Genomic DNA, 15,371 nt, shown 5'->3' with positions numbered 1-15,371 from the left:
TCGTCATGGCGACGCGTTGGACATGAGCTCATGCTGCGCGGCGCTTTGGGGGTTTGCTTTGTAACCGTCGTCGTCGTGTATGTGTGTGTGAGTGAGTGTGAGTGAGTGTGTGTGTGAGTGAGTGAGGGGGCGAGACTGCTCCCCCCCTTCCCCCCACCACAAAAAAAAACCACACCAAGCAACGGCCATGTTCGCCGACGAGCAGCTCGAGGCCGTGGCGCTGGAGTCGCGGTGGAGGGAAGCGCCTCAGCTGCGTGACGCAGTTTGCCAGACGGCGGCGGTCCGGCGCGCCGAGGCCTCGGTGCAGGTACGGCGCGTCGCGGAGGTCAGCACGCAGACCGAACAGGTCGAACGGCGACAGCAGGAGGAGGGGGAGGAGCAGCCGCCGCCGCCGCCGCCGCAGCAGTGGCCCTCCGGTCCGAGCCCGCTCGGCTCGGCGGCCATCGACCCGCCGGGTCTGGCCCGCTTTCTCATGCGGGTGGAGGGCCTCGTGATCAAAGAGTTAAATAAAAATGTCCGGAGCCACGCTTTCGACGGCTTTGAAGTCAACTGGGTCGACCACCCTCGAACTGTGAGTTTTCCGGCTCCCTTTGGCCGAAAAAAAGAGAACCACCCCCCACGCACCCCCCCCCCCCACGCACCCCCCCCCCCACGACCACCACCCCCCCCACGACCACCACCCCACCCCCCCCCACCCCCCCAAAACACAACACAACAAACGACGACCACCACACAAAAAAAACACAGCCAAACAAAAAGCCAAACAAACGACGACAACGAACGCAACAAAACAAACGACGACGACGACGACGACAACAACGAACGCAACAAAACAAACGACGACGACGACGACAACCACAAAAACACAGCAAAACAAAAAGCCAAACAAACGACGGCAACACACGCAACAACACCAACAACAACACGACGACGACGACCACAAACGCAACAAAACAAACGACGACAACAAACACAACAAAACAAAAAGCAAAACAAACAACAACAACGACGACACAACGACCATCCCTTTTGCCACTCGCAAAGGCATCCATCCCCCCCTCCCCTCCCCTCCCCGCCGCGGGAGTGTGTGTGTCGTTAAAACAAAAAAAAAGCAGACGACCAAACGTGCAGTTCACTTCACGCTTTGAGGCGCCTCGAAGACGCGATAAGGCGCTGCATCAAATGTGAGGATTGTTGTTGTGGTGGTGATGTTATGTTGTTGCTATTGCAATCCTCGCATGCGATGTAACGCCGCGGCGCCCGTAACGCGTCAAACCGATAATAATGATAATAATAATAATGGATTGGTTTGTGGGGCGGACGCTGCTGTGCGCAGTTGGCCGTGCGCAAATATGCGGCCGATTCACCTTGCAGCGTTTTCTGCGAAGCGCTCGAAGACGTCGAGAGGACGTGGAAAGCGCGACGTCAAATGCAAGGATTATTATTATACTATTAGCGCTAGCAGGAGCAAGAATAATAATCCTTGTATTTTATTTGTCAATTCGTTGAGACATCTCAACAGGATGTAATGTAAAGTGGATTTGCTGTGTATTATTATTATTTTGTGGGTGAAACGCGGCAGCCGGTTTGTGCACAGCAATGTCCCACAAACAGCTCATAAAACAGACCAATTTTATTTTGGGAGGATTGTTGGCCAAGGCCCCGGGAGAAAATAACTTATTCGTTTCGAATAGTGCCATGGGATCTTTAACATCCACAGGCAGATGGGACCTTGGTCTAACGTCTCACTCAAAGGATGACACCTCTGACAATACAGCACCCACTTCCCCCACTCGCAGCACTGCATTAAATTGTCATCTTAGACTATGTGATACCAAATCCCAATGTGGGGTTTTGAACCCACAGCCTTCTTGACACTGAGATGAAATTGCCGCCAATAGACCCAAGCCGGCATCTGTAGATTTATTAGGTTTTCTTTTGAATTGGAAGTGTTTGAGGATCCCTCAATGTGTTTTGCCCACTTTTGCCAATGTTAGCAAGGTCCTGCACTTTTGAAAATACAGCATGACAACAGATGCTATTTGCAGGGAATACCATTCCAGGGACGTTGCACTTACATAGTGCGTTAATGCAGAATAACGTCTGCAATATTGATTGATGGAGCATTTGTACACAGTATTGTAGCCTACAGCATCTTGCATAAGAGGCATGTTTCTTCATATATTTATGTATTGAACATAGGTGGAGTCCTGTAGCTCAGTGGTTAGAGCACTCGCTTTGCAAGTGAGAGACCTGAGTTCAATTCCAGGCAGAGGGCGAAACCTCGGGCAAGTTTCCTTACTCCACACAGAGCCTAATAATAATCCCTCCAAAACCAAAAACAATAATAAATTGGTCATTTTCAATCTACGACTGTTTGTGGGACATTGCTGTGCGCAATTGGCTGCCGCGTTCGCCCACAAATATACAGTCAATTCACTTTACAGTGTGTTCTGTGAAGCGCTTTGGGACGTCCTCCCGACGTGAAAAGCGCTATATCAAATGCAAGGATTATTATTATTATTATTATTATTTATATTTTTGCTCTCCCAACCCAGAGGCTCTCAGGGCAGTTGGAGCATCCTAACTAAAATAATCTAATTCAACTCAGAAATAGATCTGTGTGTTTCAGATCTCTGTGACTTGGTGCTTTTATCTCCTGGTCTACTAGGAAGCCTTGAGCTGGTAACTTTTTATATGTTATATACACAACACAAACTGTCCTGCATCATTATACCTAAGGTCACCCAGGCCTTACACAGTTCTCTTTTGCCAACTTTTTCAATCCCAGCACAGTATTTGGTTTTGCAGATCACTTACAACTGTTTTTTGGCCCAACTCCAAAGATAACTCAAACCAACTGCTACTGTAATTGATCTGCCCCTGTATGTCGGAGCACTGCTCACTCTGCCGATAGGCTTGTGACAGTGCATGCAAGTACACTGTAAATTCTCTTCTCCGTATGTCTGGACTGGACATAACGAAGCCATCGTGGAGTCCTGTAGTTTAGTAGTTAGCACGCTCGCCTCGCAAGCAAGAAAGCTCGAGTTCAATTCCCAGGCAAGTTGAAACCGTAGGCAAGTTTCCTTACTCCACATGGGTCTGCTTACTTTGCGCTGGCACCCAGAGGTACATTGTGCAGCTCACTGGTTTAGAGGGCTTCATTGTAAAGGTGTCTGAGGTCTGGATTTTCCAGCCTTTTTATCCTAAAAAATGTGCATTTCCATTAACAGCATAACTACTCCCATGTTTAAAAGAGGATTTAAAACAGAAAATAAACTGGGACCTGTATCTAACTAAAGCTGACTCGTAAGCAGCGATTTAATTTAAACCTTATTATTTTTAATACTGAATGTACGTGAAACTTGCCAGGAGATGTTTGTGTCTACATTCCCTTGTCTACATTGGCAGTGAATGCTCAAAGAAAGGGTTAATGAAGGATTTGATGGTCTTAAGACAATCACCAAACCCCTTTTTACACAAAGGGCTGGAAAATATACCAACCAATCCTGTTGCATGGGCTAAACGGTGGTGACAATTGTCAGTGCTTTGCCTATGAGCCCAAATCGTTTTCTTTTTGATGCATTGACAAGTATTGTCTGAGCTTGGCAGAATGAATTAAACGCAAGACCGTGTGACATCGGGATTTCTTTTCATACATTTTGCCAAACTAATAGCCCACATTTGACACAGTTGAGCATAACATTCTGATAAAGAAACTGAAGGAGTTCCCAGTGAGTCGACTTCTTTTTACCATAGTCACGCTCGTTCCCACTTAAATGAAAATAAAGCGTCCATCTATAATACCATTCTTGAAAACAAATTGAAAACCATAACAAACTGCAGTTGTAACTGGTGATGTCATATGATTTCATGCCCCTGGCGTTTTCAACACCTAGTTGACTAACATGAATGATGATTGAACAAGTGAAGCCATCCACAAAACCAGTGCTAAGCTATAGGAAGAGCTAGACTGTGTTCATTGTTTTCCCCTTTGCCAATTTTATCCTCCATTTTATTCTCCCTCCCTTGCCTCCTTCAAGGCACGTCTCAAAACCTTCATCTTCGACCGGGCCTTTGGTCACCCTCCTATTCCTACCCTCCCTGCCCTCCACCCCTCCTGATCTCAACACCCTGCTTGGGTCCGAATCGCTAACTGTCTCGCGCTTTATTTTATTTGAATCCTGTAGGTTTCGTGCTTACACACACTCCAATATCCAGAAGCTGTGGAGAGGCAGCTACAGGTTACTGACATCTCGTGGAATGTGACTGGCTCCGTCATCGCCTGTGCATACGGCAGGTACAGTAATTATAGACCAGAGATGCTAGTCTGCTTGTGTAGCAACCACAACTAACTAGCAAGAGGTCTCTGACTCATCCAATAGCTCAGTGGTAAATCCACTATGTAATATGGGTACTGAGCTGGACAGATCAGGAAGGCAAGCGTTCCCCTTGCTTGTCCGGCTAGATCCACACTACAGTGTTACAAGGGTCTCTTTGCCCTCAGTGCTAGGAGTCAAAAATATTTTTTAATTGTATTAATTAATTTGAGAGATGTGAATATATATCTGGATCCCAGTGACACTACATTAACAGGGCAGTGTTACAAGGATGCATATATATATATATATATACACACACACACATGTCTCTGCAAACGCTCTTCAAAAGGAATAGCATTACACTGATAAAACTATTTACAATCAAAATGCAATTATATGAAGATGAAATGTTTCTTCTATAAAACCTAGGGTTATGGAGCCATTAATCTTTATGCTTTGCACCATAACCCCCATCAATTCTGATGGATTAATGGACAAATGCACATCTTTGAAGTACTGTCACTTTTCCGTGTATTGTGATTAGCACTAATTGTTGTGGTCACGCTGTCGTTGTATTGTAGGCTGGATGATGGAGACTGGAGCACCGAGAAATCCTATGTGTGTACATGGAATCTGGACAGGAGAGGACTCAACCCAAAGCTGCCAAATATTGTGATTGACGTTGCTGGTGCTGTCATGTGCTTAGCATTTCATCCAGTGGAACCTTGTTTGATCGCTGGTTTGACTTTCTGAAACTTATTTCTGCAAAACCATGGCAGGCTGGTGGTGGTGTGTGGGGGAGAGGAGAATGCAGCGAGGTTCAATTCCTCGCAGCACATTTCTAATCTGGAGCTCATTGTCTGGAAGAAGTGGAGAAGTAAGGAGAACATTCCTGACTTCTCTCCAATCTTTCGTAATATGTGCTCCCTTTGCATTGCAATGTACTATCCTGCTTGGGAGCACTAGGGGCTGGGATTCTTCTCACTCGGCTCCTGTTAACCCTGCAAGCCAAAGTGTGTAGTCTAGGTAGCATGCGGCTCCATCTGCACAAGCACGAGAAAAGCTTGCCAGACAGGGCTTTCAAGAGCTGTTTTAGCTCCAGCAGTTACCTCAACACACACTCTGGGATTCTCTTGCCAGTCTGCTCCTAATTCTCTCCGGAATTAGGTGAGCAGGATGCGTCTCTCCAGGAGGAGAGCATGCATTCCATTCCAATACACAAGAATTTCATGTGTCGGTGGGATGCATGGAACTTGGGTTTCAATACTCTTAAACGTGGTGATGGGTTTCTACACGTGGAAGACACGATAAGGTGCTATATCAAAAGCAAGGATTATTATTTTATTTGGGGGAAGAATGCAGCAACAGATTAATAATGCGAACCATCTTCACAACTGGAAGGAAAGTTTCTTTTGTCTGATTTTTATTGAAGTTCTAAGCAGATATTTCTATCGTCACTTTTGACAACGGCTGCTTATTAAATTAAATTAAAGAGCTCGGAGTTACTGAGGAAAAGATGCGTGCAGTGCCTTATTACTGCCAGTAGAGGGTGATAGTGTGCCCAGTGTTGCCGAGTTGTAGAATATCCGCACTGCACAAGTGAGCAATAAATGTACCACTGATACACTGATTCCACGTCATTCACACCAAGAGGACGTATGCAAGTGCTTCACAGGACAGGACACAGCTGTAAAGTGTAGTGACTTTGCAAGGTGCAAATTGGAACGATGATAATTTCTGAGTTCCTGATTGAATGCAAGTATCAAAATTACTTCCAACAAAAACATTGCATCTTCCTCACCACCCTCTGGGTGAAGACGCGTCAATGAAGTGATGAGGCGCTATATCAAAAGGATTATTATTATTATGCATATTGGCCCGCTGCACCATCAGTCTCCTTTACATCTTCCAACAAACAATGAAGAGATCCTGTAATCCTCGGCACAACAAGTGCAGAAGAATGTAGTGTCCTGAGAAAGACGCACATGGTTGAATTGTTTGTAGTACAAAATTAATGGAATATAGAAAAATAAGATTTGTTTTTGTTCTATAGGTAGTCTATATAATGGAGAGATTTTAGTTTGGAACACCAGCAAAATGGACGACCCATTAATTGCCAGATCAGGAATGTCTGAAGATACCCATCGCGAACCTGTCTATCAGGTAAGTGATAGATTCTCCAGGTCTGTCACCTTGATGCGATAGTTAGACATGCTGGCTGCCCTCTGTACCTGCAATGTTTTGTATCTTCCCTGCTGCTCTCCTCTTGAATCCTCTTTGCTGCTCTCCTCCTCCTCCTCCACGATGCGGCTCCTTGGCACTGCTAGCCTGTCATCACACTTCTGAGCTTGGAGTGTGTGTGTTCACAGGTTATTCAGCAGACCCTATCCTGCTTGTAATCTTGCGACTGATACAATATCTATAACCTCAAAATGTCTCAGGTTTAGCAATTGTTAGCACGTACAGTGACATTATGCACGCAGCAAGGTCCCACAAACAGCATGAAGTGAATGACCAATTTCAGGTTAGGAAGCCAGAAGAATCTCTCTTCTCTTTTTGAGTAGTATCAGGAGATTATTGTCTACCTGCACAACACATGCACACCTTCAATTCAGATGATTTCCACTCTCTCCCCCCCCCCCACTGTTTGTAGGCAGGGATTCTTCCTATATGGCTCCTGTTAACTCTGGAAGCCAAAGCGCTAATGGGTGGTCCTAATTGGACAAGTAGCAGGAAGGTTGCTAGACAGTGTTCATAATGGAAAGCTGCACAGTTTTAGTGAGTTAAACTCCAGCAGTCCCCTAACTAATGCACTCTCTGGGGTCCCCAAGCCTTGGCTCTTGCAGACATACAACTAATATTTCCTGGGATTGGTTAAGTAGGGTGTGTCCCTCCAAAGGAAAGAGAGAAAGATCACACTCCATTTCAGACAAGGACATTTCTAAGCATATCAGGTTTGGATCCTCTTAAGTGTGGGTTTCAGAATGGCACCTGGCTGACCCCAAACCTCAGAGCTGAGGACACATGAAACTAACACTAACTCCCTGGCTTAAATCAGCTGTCTAGGCACACACCAGGGGCTGAAGCTGCTATTTACCTTCTGTTGTAATAATTGATGGGGAGAAATTCCACCGTGTCTCGATTTATGCTGTTTATGGAGCATTGCAGAGCATCCAGAATTTGACAAGTTGTTAAATACAGTCTTAATTTTCAAGCAAATTTTGTGTAAGTTCACTTAAGAATGGCCTCCTGCACTGTAATATTTTATGATTCTATAACTGCAGAAAAACAACTTCAAAGTCCAATCTGAATTTCTCGCCGCAAACATTTTGAAACAAAATAAAAGCCATAGGGCAAGTGACACAGAGGGAGCAGGTTTCCCTTCTGTAAGAATTGGCCATTTTATGAGCAGAGGAATATTCCTCTATCTCACTGGCAATCTGCCAATCCAATCAGCAGTCCCACCAGTGAACAGCACTGACTGCCTAAGCAGGCCTTTGATGAAACCAATCTTCACATGATATAATTACTATCAGTACTCCTGACATAATGACACCCTTAGTAGAACTGAAGACCATTATTATTTACAGATTAGAGTTTGACTGTTGTGCTTTCACAGCAGTTTCAGCTAAGCAGGTGTGACTGACCTTTAGTAAATTGCTGGCATTTCTAAAGCTGGTTGTAATGAGCTGCTGAGTGGTGTTGAAAGGAATTGGTAAAGGGTTTGGGTGTGTGGATGCTGGGTCCATAGGCACCAACCTGACTTTGTAGTGGCATAAAAGGTTGCACCTCACCTTTTGTTTTATGCTGGCCAAACCAGGAAGGACTATTAGTCTAGCTGGATCTGCTAACCTTGGTTGTAGCAGCAATCCTGGGGCTACAATTGGCCTCAGTGCTTCTGAACTGGGAAAACTCAGGAAGCGTTCCTGCTCCCTATTCAATATTGTTAAGCATCAGCGTGCTTTAAGAGTAGTCAAAAGCTTGAGAGTATCCGATCAATATCAGTTGACCACCTGCTGGGAAAAGTGTGAGTCAGGAAGCTCTTGCCTCTCAAGGTGGAGTAACATGTCACTATCCAGGCAAACATTTGATGAAAGGCCACTTTGGTGAGATGTTGGAGGGTCCTGATGCTTGTGGAGCAAAGCCCAAACGCTATTCACTGCTTTGAGATGAGGATGGAAAATTGGAAGGAAAAATAGGAACAATTTATTTAAAAAAAATAAAATTTTGAGCTCTTCAAGGAAGCACGGACATATTTATTTGTGTGTTTACAGGTGCGATGGATTCCGAGCTCGGGCCGCAACAATCGGGTGCGTGTCCTGAGTGCCAGCACCGACGGGAAGATTCTGATCTGGCAGATGGATGCGCGAGGCAGGCTCACGGTGCAGGACGGATACGCTCTGATTGTCCAGGAGATGCCACGAAACGTGAAGCTAAACAAGGTCAGTGGCGTTTGTACTGTAAATAATTTGTTGTTGTTGCTTTCAAGTCCGTGTATCAGAGGTTCAGTCGCTGCCTCTCCAGCATGTTCCAGGTCCCTATTCGCCTGATACTTTCTTCCCCCCCATCCCCCCCAGTTGGGCCCTAATTATTAACTGTAGCTTAAAAGCAGGTAAAGGTCTAAAGCTTATATTTGTGCAGCAATAGTTTATTCTGAGCATTGGGAACAGCAAGAGAAACGATGGAAAGAACGAGTATCAGAAAGAGAGAGAGGTTTCAGGGATGGGCCTACATGAGAATTGGTCCAGGGAGAAGCCATCTTCTGCTAAGCGCTCTGCGACACTTCCCTGGGTGGCGGCATAGTGCAGGTTGTTGTTGTTAGGCTTGCCAATGATGCCCTTCATGCAGGGGAATATTCTGCCCTTACTCACTGTTTGAGGTCACACACAATGAAAAATTGGGAGTAAGAGTATAGCCCAACATGACATGCCTTTCAGGAGGAATGTGTGCTGTCCAGAGGAACATGTCTTCATCTGGTTACAAACAGAAGAAAAGCCGGTCTCTAACCCACTCAGCTCTTTGTTTTACTGTGACTTCAATACACTCGAGGGTGTCGCCCTGAGCAGCAGCTGTATTCAGCTTCTTTGTGCTCATGTTGTAACCTTTGGGGCTTTTAAATTGTACAATTCTACAATACCCGTGTTTGTAATTTACACTCCCTTAAATTGGGTTACTTTGCTACCTTATTTGTACCCTGACCAACAACCTGAACTTCATCTACTATTATTACAGAGTTTATGCTCTGAGACTGAAAGACTCAGTCCCATAACAGAGCAGTGCAGAGCGTGGTATTGCAGCAGAGAGCAGTGGGATGTGTGTTTGCTTATGTGATTTCCACCCACATTCCTAATCTTTGCCAACTGGATGTTGCCTCGGAGGAGAAATCTGAGTATCATTCAGCTGGTATGCGGCTCTTGTATTTAGTTTAAGAGCAGCTGGGGAAGAGATACTTAGTGGTGGACAAAGTACCTATTAGGGAAAAATAACTTATTAAATTGAGGGCTGGGGTATGAGCAATATCTCTGTCACTGATAATGGTGATCTGGGTTATCTCAATAATTGATGTGGGTTTAACCAATCTGCCCTGTGTTCATCATCCTGCAGAGGCACTTAATCTACTGGATAGGATTGGTTCTGAAATTGGCTACAATCCAACCTCCAACATGTTTCTGTGTAACTGCACAGCTTCAGCAATCCCTCTTCCAAGGAAAGGATTTCACTTTCTGTCTGCATGTGTGTTTTTGTAGAAATTACCTTCATCCTTTCTTTTGTATTTTATCTTTAACTCGCCCACAGGCTCGCGGAGAGACTCCAGTTGGTGTGACCGCTCTCTCTTTCTCTCACTGGGACCAGACCGTATTCGTAGCAGGTGTAGAAGGTGGTTACGTGTTGAAATGTTCGACAGAGGTAGTGACCCATACAGCACTGAGTTCTCTCACCAGTTCTGTCCCACTTAAAGCTCCAGCTCAGTTCACCTTCTCCCCTCACTGTGGTCCTGTGCACGCTGTTGATTGCTCACCATTCCACAGGTCAGTATCAAATACTTTCACTTGATCATAATGCAACACCACTCATGGTGCAGTGGAAGCTTAATGTAAACCGATGTTTGTTTTTAAAGAGCAGTTAAGTTGGAGTCCTGTAGCTCAGTGGTTAGAGCACTCGCCTTGCAAGCGAGACACCTGGGTTCAATTCCAGGCAGAGCGAAACCTTGGGCAAGTTTCCTTACTCCACACACAGCCTAATAATAATGCCTCCAAACAAAGCAACAAAAAAAATAAATTGGTCATTTTCAATGCACAACTGTTTGTGGGACATTGCTGTGCGCAATTGGCTGCCGCGTTTTGCCCACAAATATACAGTCAATTCACTTCACAGTCTATTCTGTGAAGTGCTTTGAGATGTCGAGAAGATGTGAAAAGCGCTGTATCGAATGCAAGGATTATTATTAATCATTGTGGTATTTAAATCTATTTACAACATGACAGACTGAATAATCTGTAATTCTAAGGTTGCACTGATGCGCAAGTTAAATTTAATAGGGATATTGTGACATTTCATGACCGCAAGCTTGTCTAATCCGTGTGGGAACTTATCTTCCAGAAACCTTTTTCTGACAGCGGGGACTGATGGTCACGTCCACCTTTACTCCATGTTACAGGCCGAGCCACTTCTCTCCCTCCAGTTATCCCAAACGTACCTGTTCAGTGTCCGCTGGTCATTGGTGCGTCCTCTGGTCTTTGCTGCAGTGACAGGGGAGGGTAAGTCAATGGATCACCCATCGTGTAGATTTTTGACTGGTTATTGTTTCAGGTTTTGTTTTTTAAAAAAAGATTCAGCTCCTTGTCCATCTCCAGCATTTCTGTTTTGATAAAAGTGGATGTAGAATGGAAAAATTGTTTTTTTCTAACTTACCTTACAAAACGGTTTATGGGTGAAAGTAAATGCTCGTGGAAACAAATCAAAACCTCAAAAAAAGTACATTTTAAAGATCTTTTTATGAAGGTTTTATTTTTCAAAATTTCCTTTCAATCCAGTGATGTTGTCGTCAGGGTGAAGCAGATATTTCCAGAGAGGGGAGGAAGGAAGGAGAGAGACAAAAGGGCAAGGAACACGAAGTGGAGAAAGGGAGGGACATGGGAAGGAGACGGGTTTTACCCAGGAGACGGCGCTCCCATTTTCTCTTGCGCTCTCGCTTTGTCCATTGCCTTATTACAGCTCGCTTCTCCCACCAGCCCGATGCATTATTAAGGAGTGTTTTTAAGTCTAGTGTATCTCCCTCTTTGGCCTTTTCCATCCTTGGCAACCATCGTAAGTCATGTCCCTAATTTAACCTCATATGTTTCCCATTTCTGCCTCGTCCCAAAACACTCAAGGCCACGCCCGCTTCTTACAGGATGAAATTTTAAACCCTGGAGCAGATTGCGGAAACCGATTTGCTTTGATTCCCACAGGAACGGTGTTGATTTTCGACCTTGGACAGAGCTCTCTGCGTCCTGCAGTTTCAATCCAGGGTGCCGAGAGGAAGCCAATGTACTGTTTGGAGTTTAACCCTAAACAACCCCAGCTTCTTGCCGCCGGTAACGCAGAAGGAAGTGTGAAAATCTGGCAGTTGAGTGCGGAACTGACAGAGCAAGGCCCAAGGGAAATGATCCTGCTGGAGAAACTGGCTAATGAAGTGGCTGATTGACAGTAAGGACAGGAAAGATTTGATGGATGAATTAACTAATGTAAATTTCATTTTTTTTTGTTCTATGTTCTACACGACTGGCTTTGTTTTATTTATATGTATATTTAAATATTAATTGCCGAATATAAAGATCAGTTCTTTAAATATTGTCCGTCATTGAAATTAAGTTGCCTTGACATTTATTTCGGAGGGGAAGAGGAGACTGTTCTATTCATTTAGGTTTATACTTACTTTTCATACCAACTTTAAAGTCGTTAGTAATCTGCTGGTTATTAATTTTACTAATAAGGGTATTAAAAACTTAAATGTATTATATAAAAGACCCACATTAAAATAAATGCTGTAATAATGGGAGGAGGGAAAATAACTGCACCTGTAAGATGCAATGCACTAACGCAGGAAATGAAACTCAGCAGTAAAACTGGTCTCCCGGCAGTACTGACCCACTCGTGTCTAACAAAACTGCAAACAAATTCCAGTTCGAGTCAGTAGTGTTTATTTGTTAAGCACACTGCATTACAGATTTTAGCAATAGTAAAAAAACAAATTTCAAGCAGAAGCACAAGCAACCTAGTTCAGTAAAGTTTGACGGAACGTTTTATAGATGCACAGAGATTAGACGCAGACATGCAGAGCTAATGTTAGCAGTTACGCCTAGATTCAAAGCCATTAGCATTAGTTCACGAAGAGTGATCGTGTGAATTCCACATAGTCGAAGGCTGATGGAATCTCTCTGCCCTTGCTGTCCGTGTAGGGCTTCATGTGTGAGATGCAGTAATCTGCCTGCTCCCTCGACAGGTTCTGGAAGGGAACAAAGTCATATGCCATTTTTAGATGAGTTTGAACCTCAGGACTGTAGTCATTCAAGCCAACTTCCACAATGTATGGTGTGCTATTACATAATTATCAATCTTTTAAAATGTAATTGCAGTTTTTATTCTGGAAAGCAAATATTTGTCAAACCTCAGTTGCCATAGGGGTTGTATTTTAAGGTGATGGAAAGAGAACAGAATGGCGAAAGAAACAAATGTTCACGATTTGTATAAAGAGTAAAAGTTATATACACTCACCTGGTAGAGTTCCTCACGTGTGACAAATTGTTTTCCTTCTGAACTCAGAGCACGGAAAGCACTCTCAATCTCCTCACTAGACTTAACGTTCTCTGTTTCCCTGCTGATCATGAACGCCATGTACTCTTGCAGCGACACATATCCATCTCTGAAAACAGAAACATACCATGGTTTTGCTTCCATGTCGTGAGACTTATTAAGCAACCGTTGAACTTGGTGTTAACGAAAATTAAATGGAAAGGCGTTCAGAGAAAGTTCACCCAAATAACTGGAATTTATTCGCTCAATTAGACAGGAGTTTCAGATTAAAGCCATGGGTACCAGAATACAGAGAAAAGTAACATCTGTTGACTCGGCAGCACATCCATAAGGGAGTATGTCACCCATCACTGCAGCTGTCAAACAGTGCTCCAAGTAGCTGATAGTTCATAGTAGCAGCCACATACCAGGATAGACGGTGCCCTTGCCGGCTGGTTTATTTATATTGCCCACAAAATATACAGTATATTCTGTGAAGCACTTTGAGACATTTCAATGACAAGGCACTATATCAAATGACAAGGATTATTATTTAACGGCATTAGCTGCTAATGACAGGAAGGCTATCCACTATTTTTAATAAAAAAACAACTAGCAGCACACTTATGGATGGAAACAGCTTCTAAGGCATAATATACAACAGCACTGTGGGCGCGTGGCTGCCACTCAAGAGCATTCCTGTCAGTGCATGTGGCAGAGTCCCAACCTCTCTGGACTGTGACAACACAATAATAAGAGACAGTGAAAGGTTGGTCACATGTAGGTTCACAGAGGGCTCTGGAGGTATATAAAGATGTATAAAATAATCTTTGACACCTGAACTTGATCAAAATAAAGACTTCCAACTTCTGCACTGCTTATGGGTTACATTTTAAGTTAAGCTAGTTACACGCCCATCAGGTATTCACTGTATTCTCTAGAGTCTTACCGGTTGGGATCAACAGCATCCAGTATAGCCTCAAATTCTGGATCAGGCTCTCCTTCTTCCACCATAGGCAGATCATAACCCAGGGAGCGTAAGCACGATTTGAATTCCTGATGATTTAGCCTTCCTAATTTGTCTTTGTCAAAGTGCCTTGAAAATAGTAAAAACAAAGTAAATGTCTAAATACTTAAATTCACTGAGAACATTCAACAAAATCTTGTTAGATAAACCCACACTCACTTGAACATCATGCTGAATTCTTTAAGTGCCTCCTCAGTTACACCAGTTGTATTCCTGTAAAACAGGGGCAATGCAAACAGACAGTGAGTATCATGTGAAAACAAAAAAGAGAACACATAAAATATAAGTTAGAACATTTCTAAAGATGGTTTGCCAGCCCAATGGTAGTATATTTGTACTCGCATTCCAGAGCATTGGGGGAGGGGGGTTCCTTTTACGATGATTCTCACTCCTCAGCCACCCCTCCCTGCACATATCCAACCTTTTCAACTGGAAATCCAGATTATCCAACCCATCTCTCACAGTACATGATCCACAGCACATCTCGTGCCAAAACTGCTTTTGTGACCTAGAAAGGAACCTTTGACCAGAGCACCTGCCCAAAACATTTTCAATAACAAACTGGATCAAATCTTTAGGACAAAAGACTAGTTTTAGTAGCCTGAGCATTAGGTGTTATGGCTCCCAGTGTTGTTGCCTTTTCTATTCTAACTGGTGCAGAGAACAATAGGTTGGACAAGGAAACTGGAAATCAGGGATTCAGCATTTGGAATAAAAACAGTTTCTCCAACAGAAGCTAAACATTGGCATTCCTTAAATCCAAGACCTCGAGCTTTCAACTAAAAGTTTTTGAAAATGGAAAAATTGTCATCTGTCATTGCAGTCATTGTAGCAACAATTGAAAGGATCAGAAGAGACAGAAGATGGCAGAACCTGATGGCAAATTATCATCGCCTGGGCATTAAATGAGTTACTTTATATCCAGATACTCTTATCACTCATTACCTGGCCTGGATCTGTTGCTCCAGATTGTGTTGCATTCTCATTCCTAGTTGATCCAGCTGGTCCCACTGTTGAGCCAGCCCCACAGTGCTGTGCTCTGTGTACTTATTGTCCAAGATCAACGCTTCCTCCATAGCTGCCCCAAGGTCCTCAATCTTTTTTAACTGGCTTCTCATTGCTCGAATCTCCTGGTGTTTTCTCTGTGAAACAGCAGGCATTTCAGTCAGTCATTAAAACGCACAGTGAACCTACCAACTATTAACATTTTTGTTGATCCCTTATTCACCAGACCCTTCTGCTCAACG

At 43.9% G+C, this 15,371-nt stretch overlaps 2 protein-coding genes across 8 annotated transcripts in view; one reads left to right on the top strand and one right to left on the bottom strand.

The window, feature by feature from the left end:
- Positions 1–154: 154 nt before the first annotated feature.
- On the top strand, positions 155–12,153 carry dync2i2 (dynein 2 intermediate chain 2). The gene is made up of 8 exons (XM_042337634.1): positions 155–571; positions 4,191–4,300; positions 4,904–5,061; positions 6,376–6,485; positions 8,597–8,764; positions 10,119–10,351; positions 10,923–11,080; positions 11,774–12,153. Exons 1-8 carry the CDS (start codon positions 188–190, stop codon positions 12,007–12,009), a joined length of 1,557 nt encoding a protein of 518 aa, XP_042193568.1. The 5' UTR covers positions 155–187; the 3' UTR covers positions 12,010–12,153.
- A 335-nt stretch (positions 12,154–12,488) lies between these two features.
- sptan1 (spectrin alpha, non-erythrocytic 1) overlaps positions 12,489–15,371 on the bottom strand; it is a 47,612-nt gene continuing 44,729 nt past the window's right edge. For all 7 annotated transcript variants that reach the window (XM_007900237.2, XM_007900240.2, XM_007900235.2 and 4 more), the window contains 5 exons: positions 15,070–15,266; positions 14,284–14,337; positions 14,047–14,193; positions 13,080–13,227; positions 12,489–12,810 (listed from right to left, as the gene is read on the bottom strand). In XM_007900237.2, the coding sequence (XP_007898428.1) occupies positions 12,685–12,810; positions 13,080–13,227; positions 14,047–14,193; positions 14,284–14,337; positions 15,070–15,266 (672 nt within the window). In that variant the 3' untranslated portion in view covers positions 12,489–12,684. The remainder of the gene's footprint in view (positions 12,811–13,079; positions 13,228–14,046; positions 14,194–14,283; positions 14,338–15,069; positions 15,267–15,371) is intronic.

The sequence above is a fragment of the Callorhinchus milii genome, unplaced genomic scaffold, assembly GCF_018977255.1.
Source record: "Callorhinchus milii isolate IMCB2004 unplaced genomic scaffold, IMCB_Cmil_1.0 Scaffold8, whole genome shotgun sequence".
Taxonomy (NCBI): domain Eukaryota; kingdom Metazoa; phylum Chordata; class Chondrichthyes; order Chimaeriformes; family Callorhinchidae; genus Callorhinchus; species Callorhinchus milii.
The sequence above is the reverse complement of the archived record's forward strand: the minus strand, read 5'-3'. Positions and strand labels throughout refer to the sequence as shown.

Coding starts and splice junctions, on each gene's coding strand:
- dync2i2 (XM_042337634.1), top strand. CDS start 188: ATGTTCGCCGACGAGCAGCTCGAGGCCGTGGCGCTGGAGTCGCGGTGG. Junction 5,062..6,375: donor GGAACCTTGTTTGATCGCTG/GTTTGACTTTCT, acceptor TTTGTTCTATAG/GTAGTCTATATAATGGAGAG. Junction 6,486..8,596: donor ATCGCGAACCTGTCTATCAG/GTAAGTGATAGA, acceptor GTGTGTTTACAG/GTGCGATGGATTCCGAGCTC.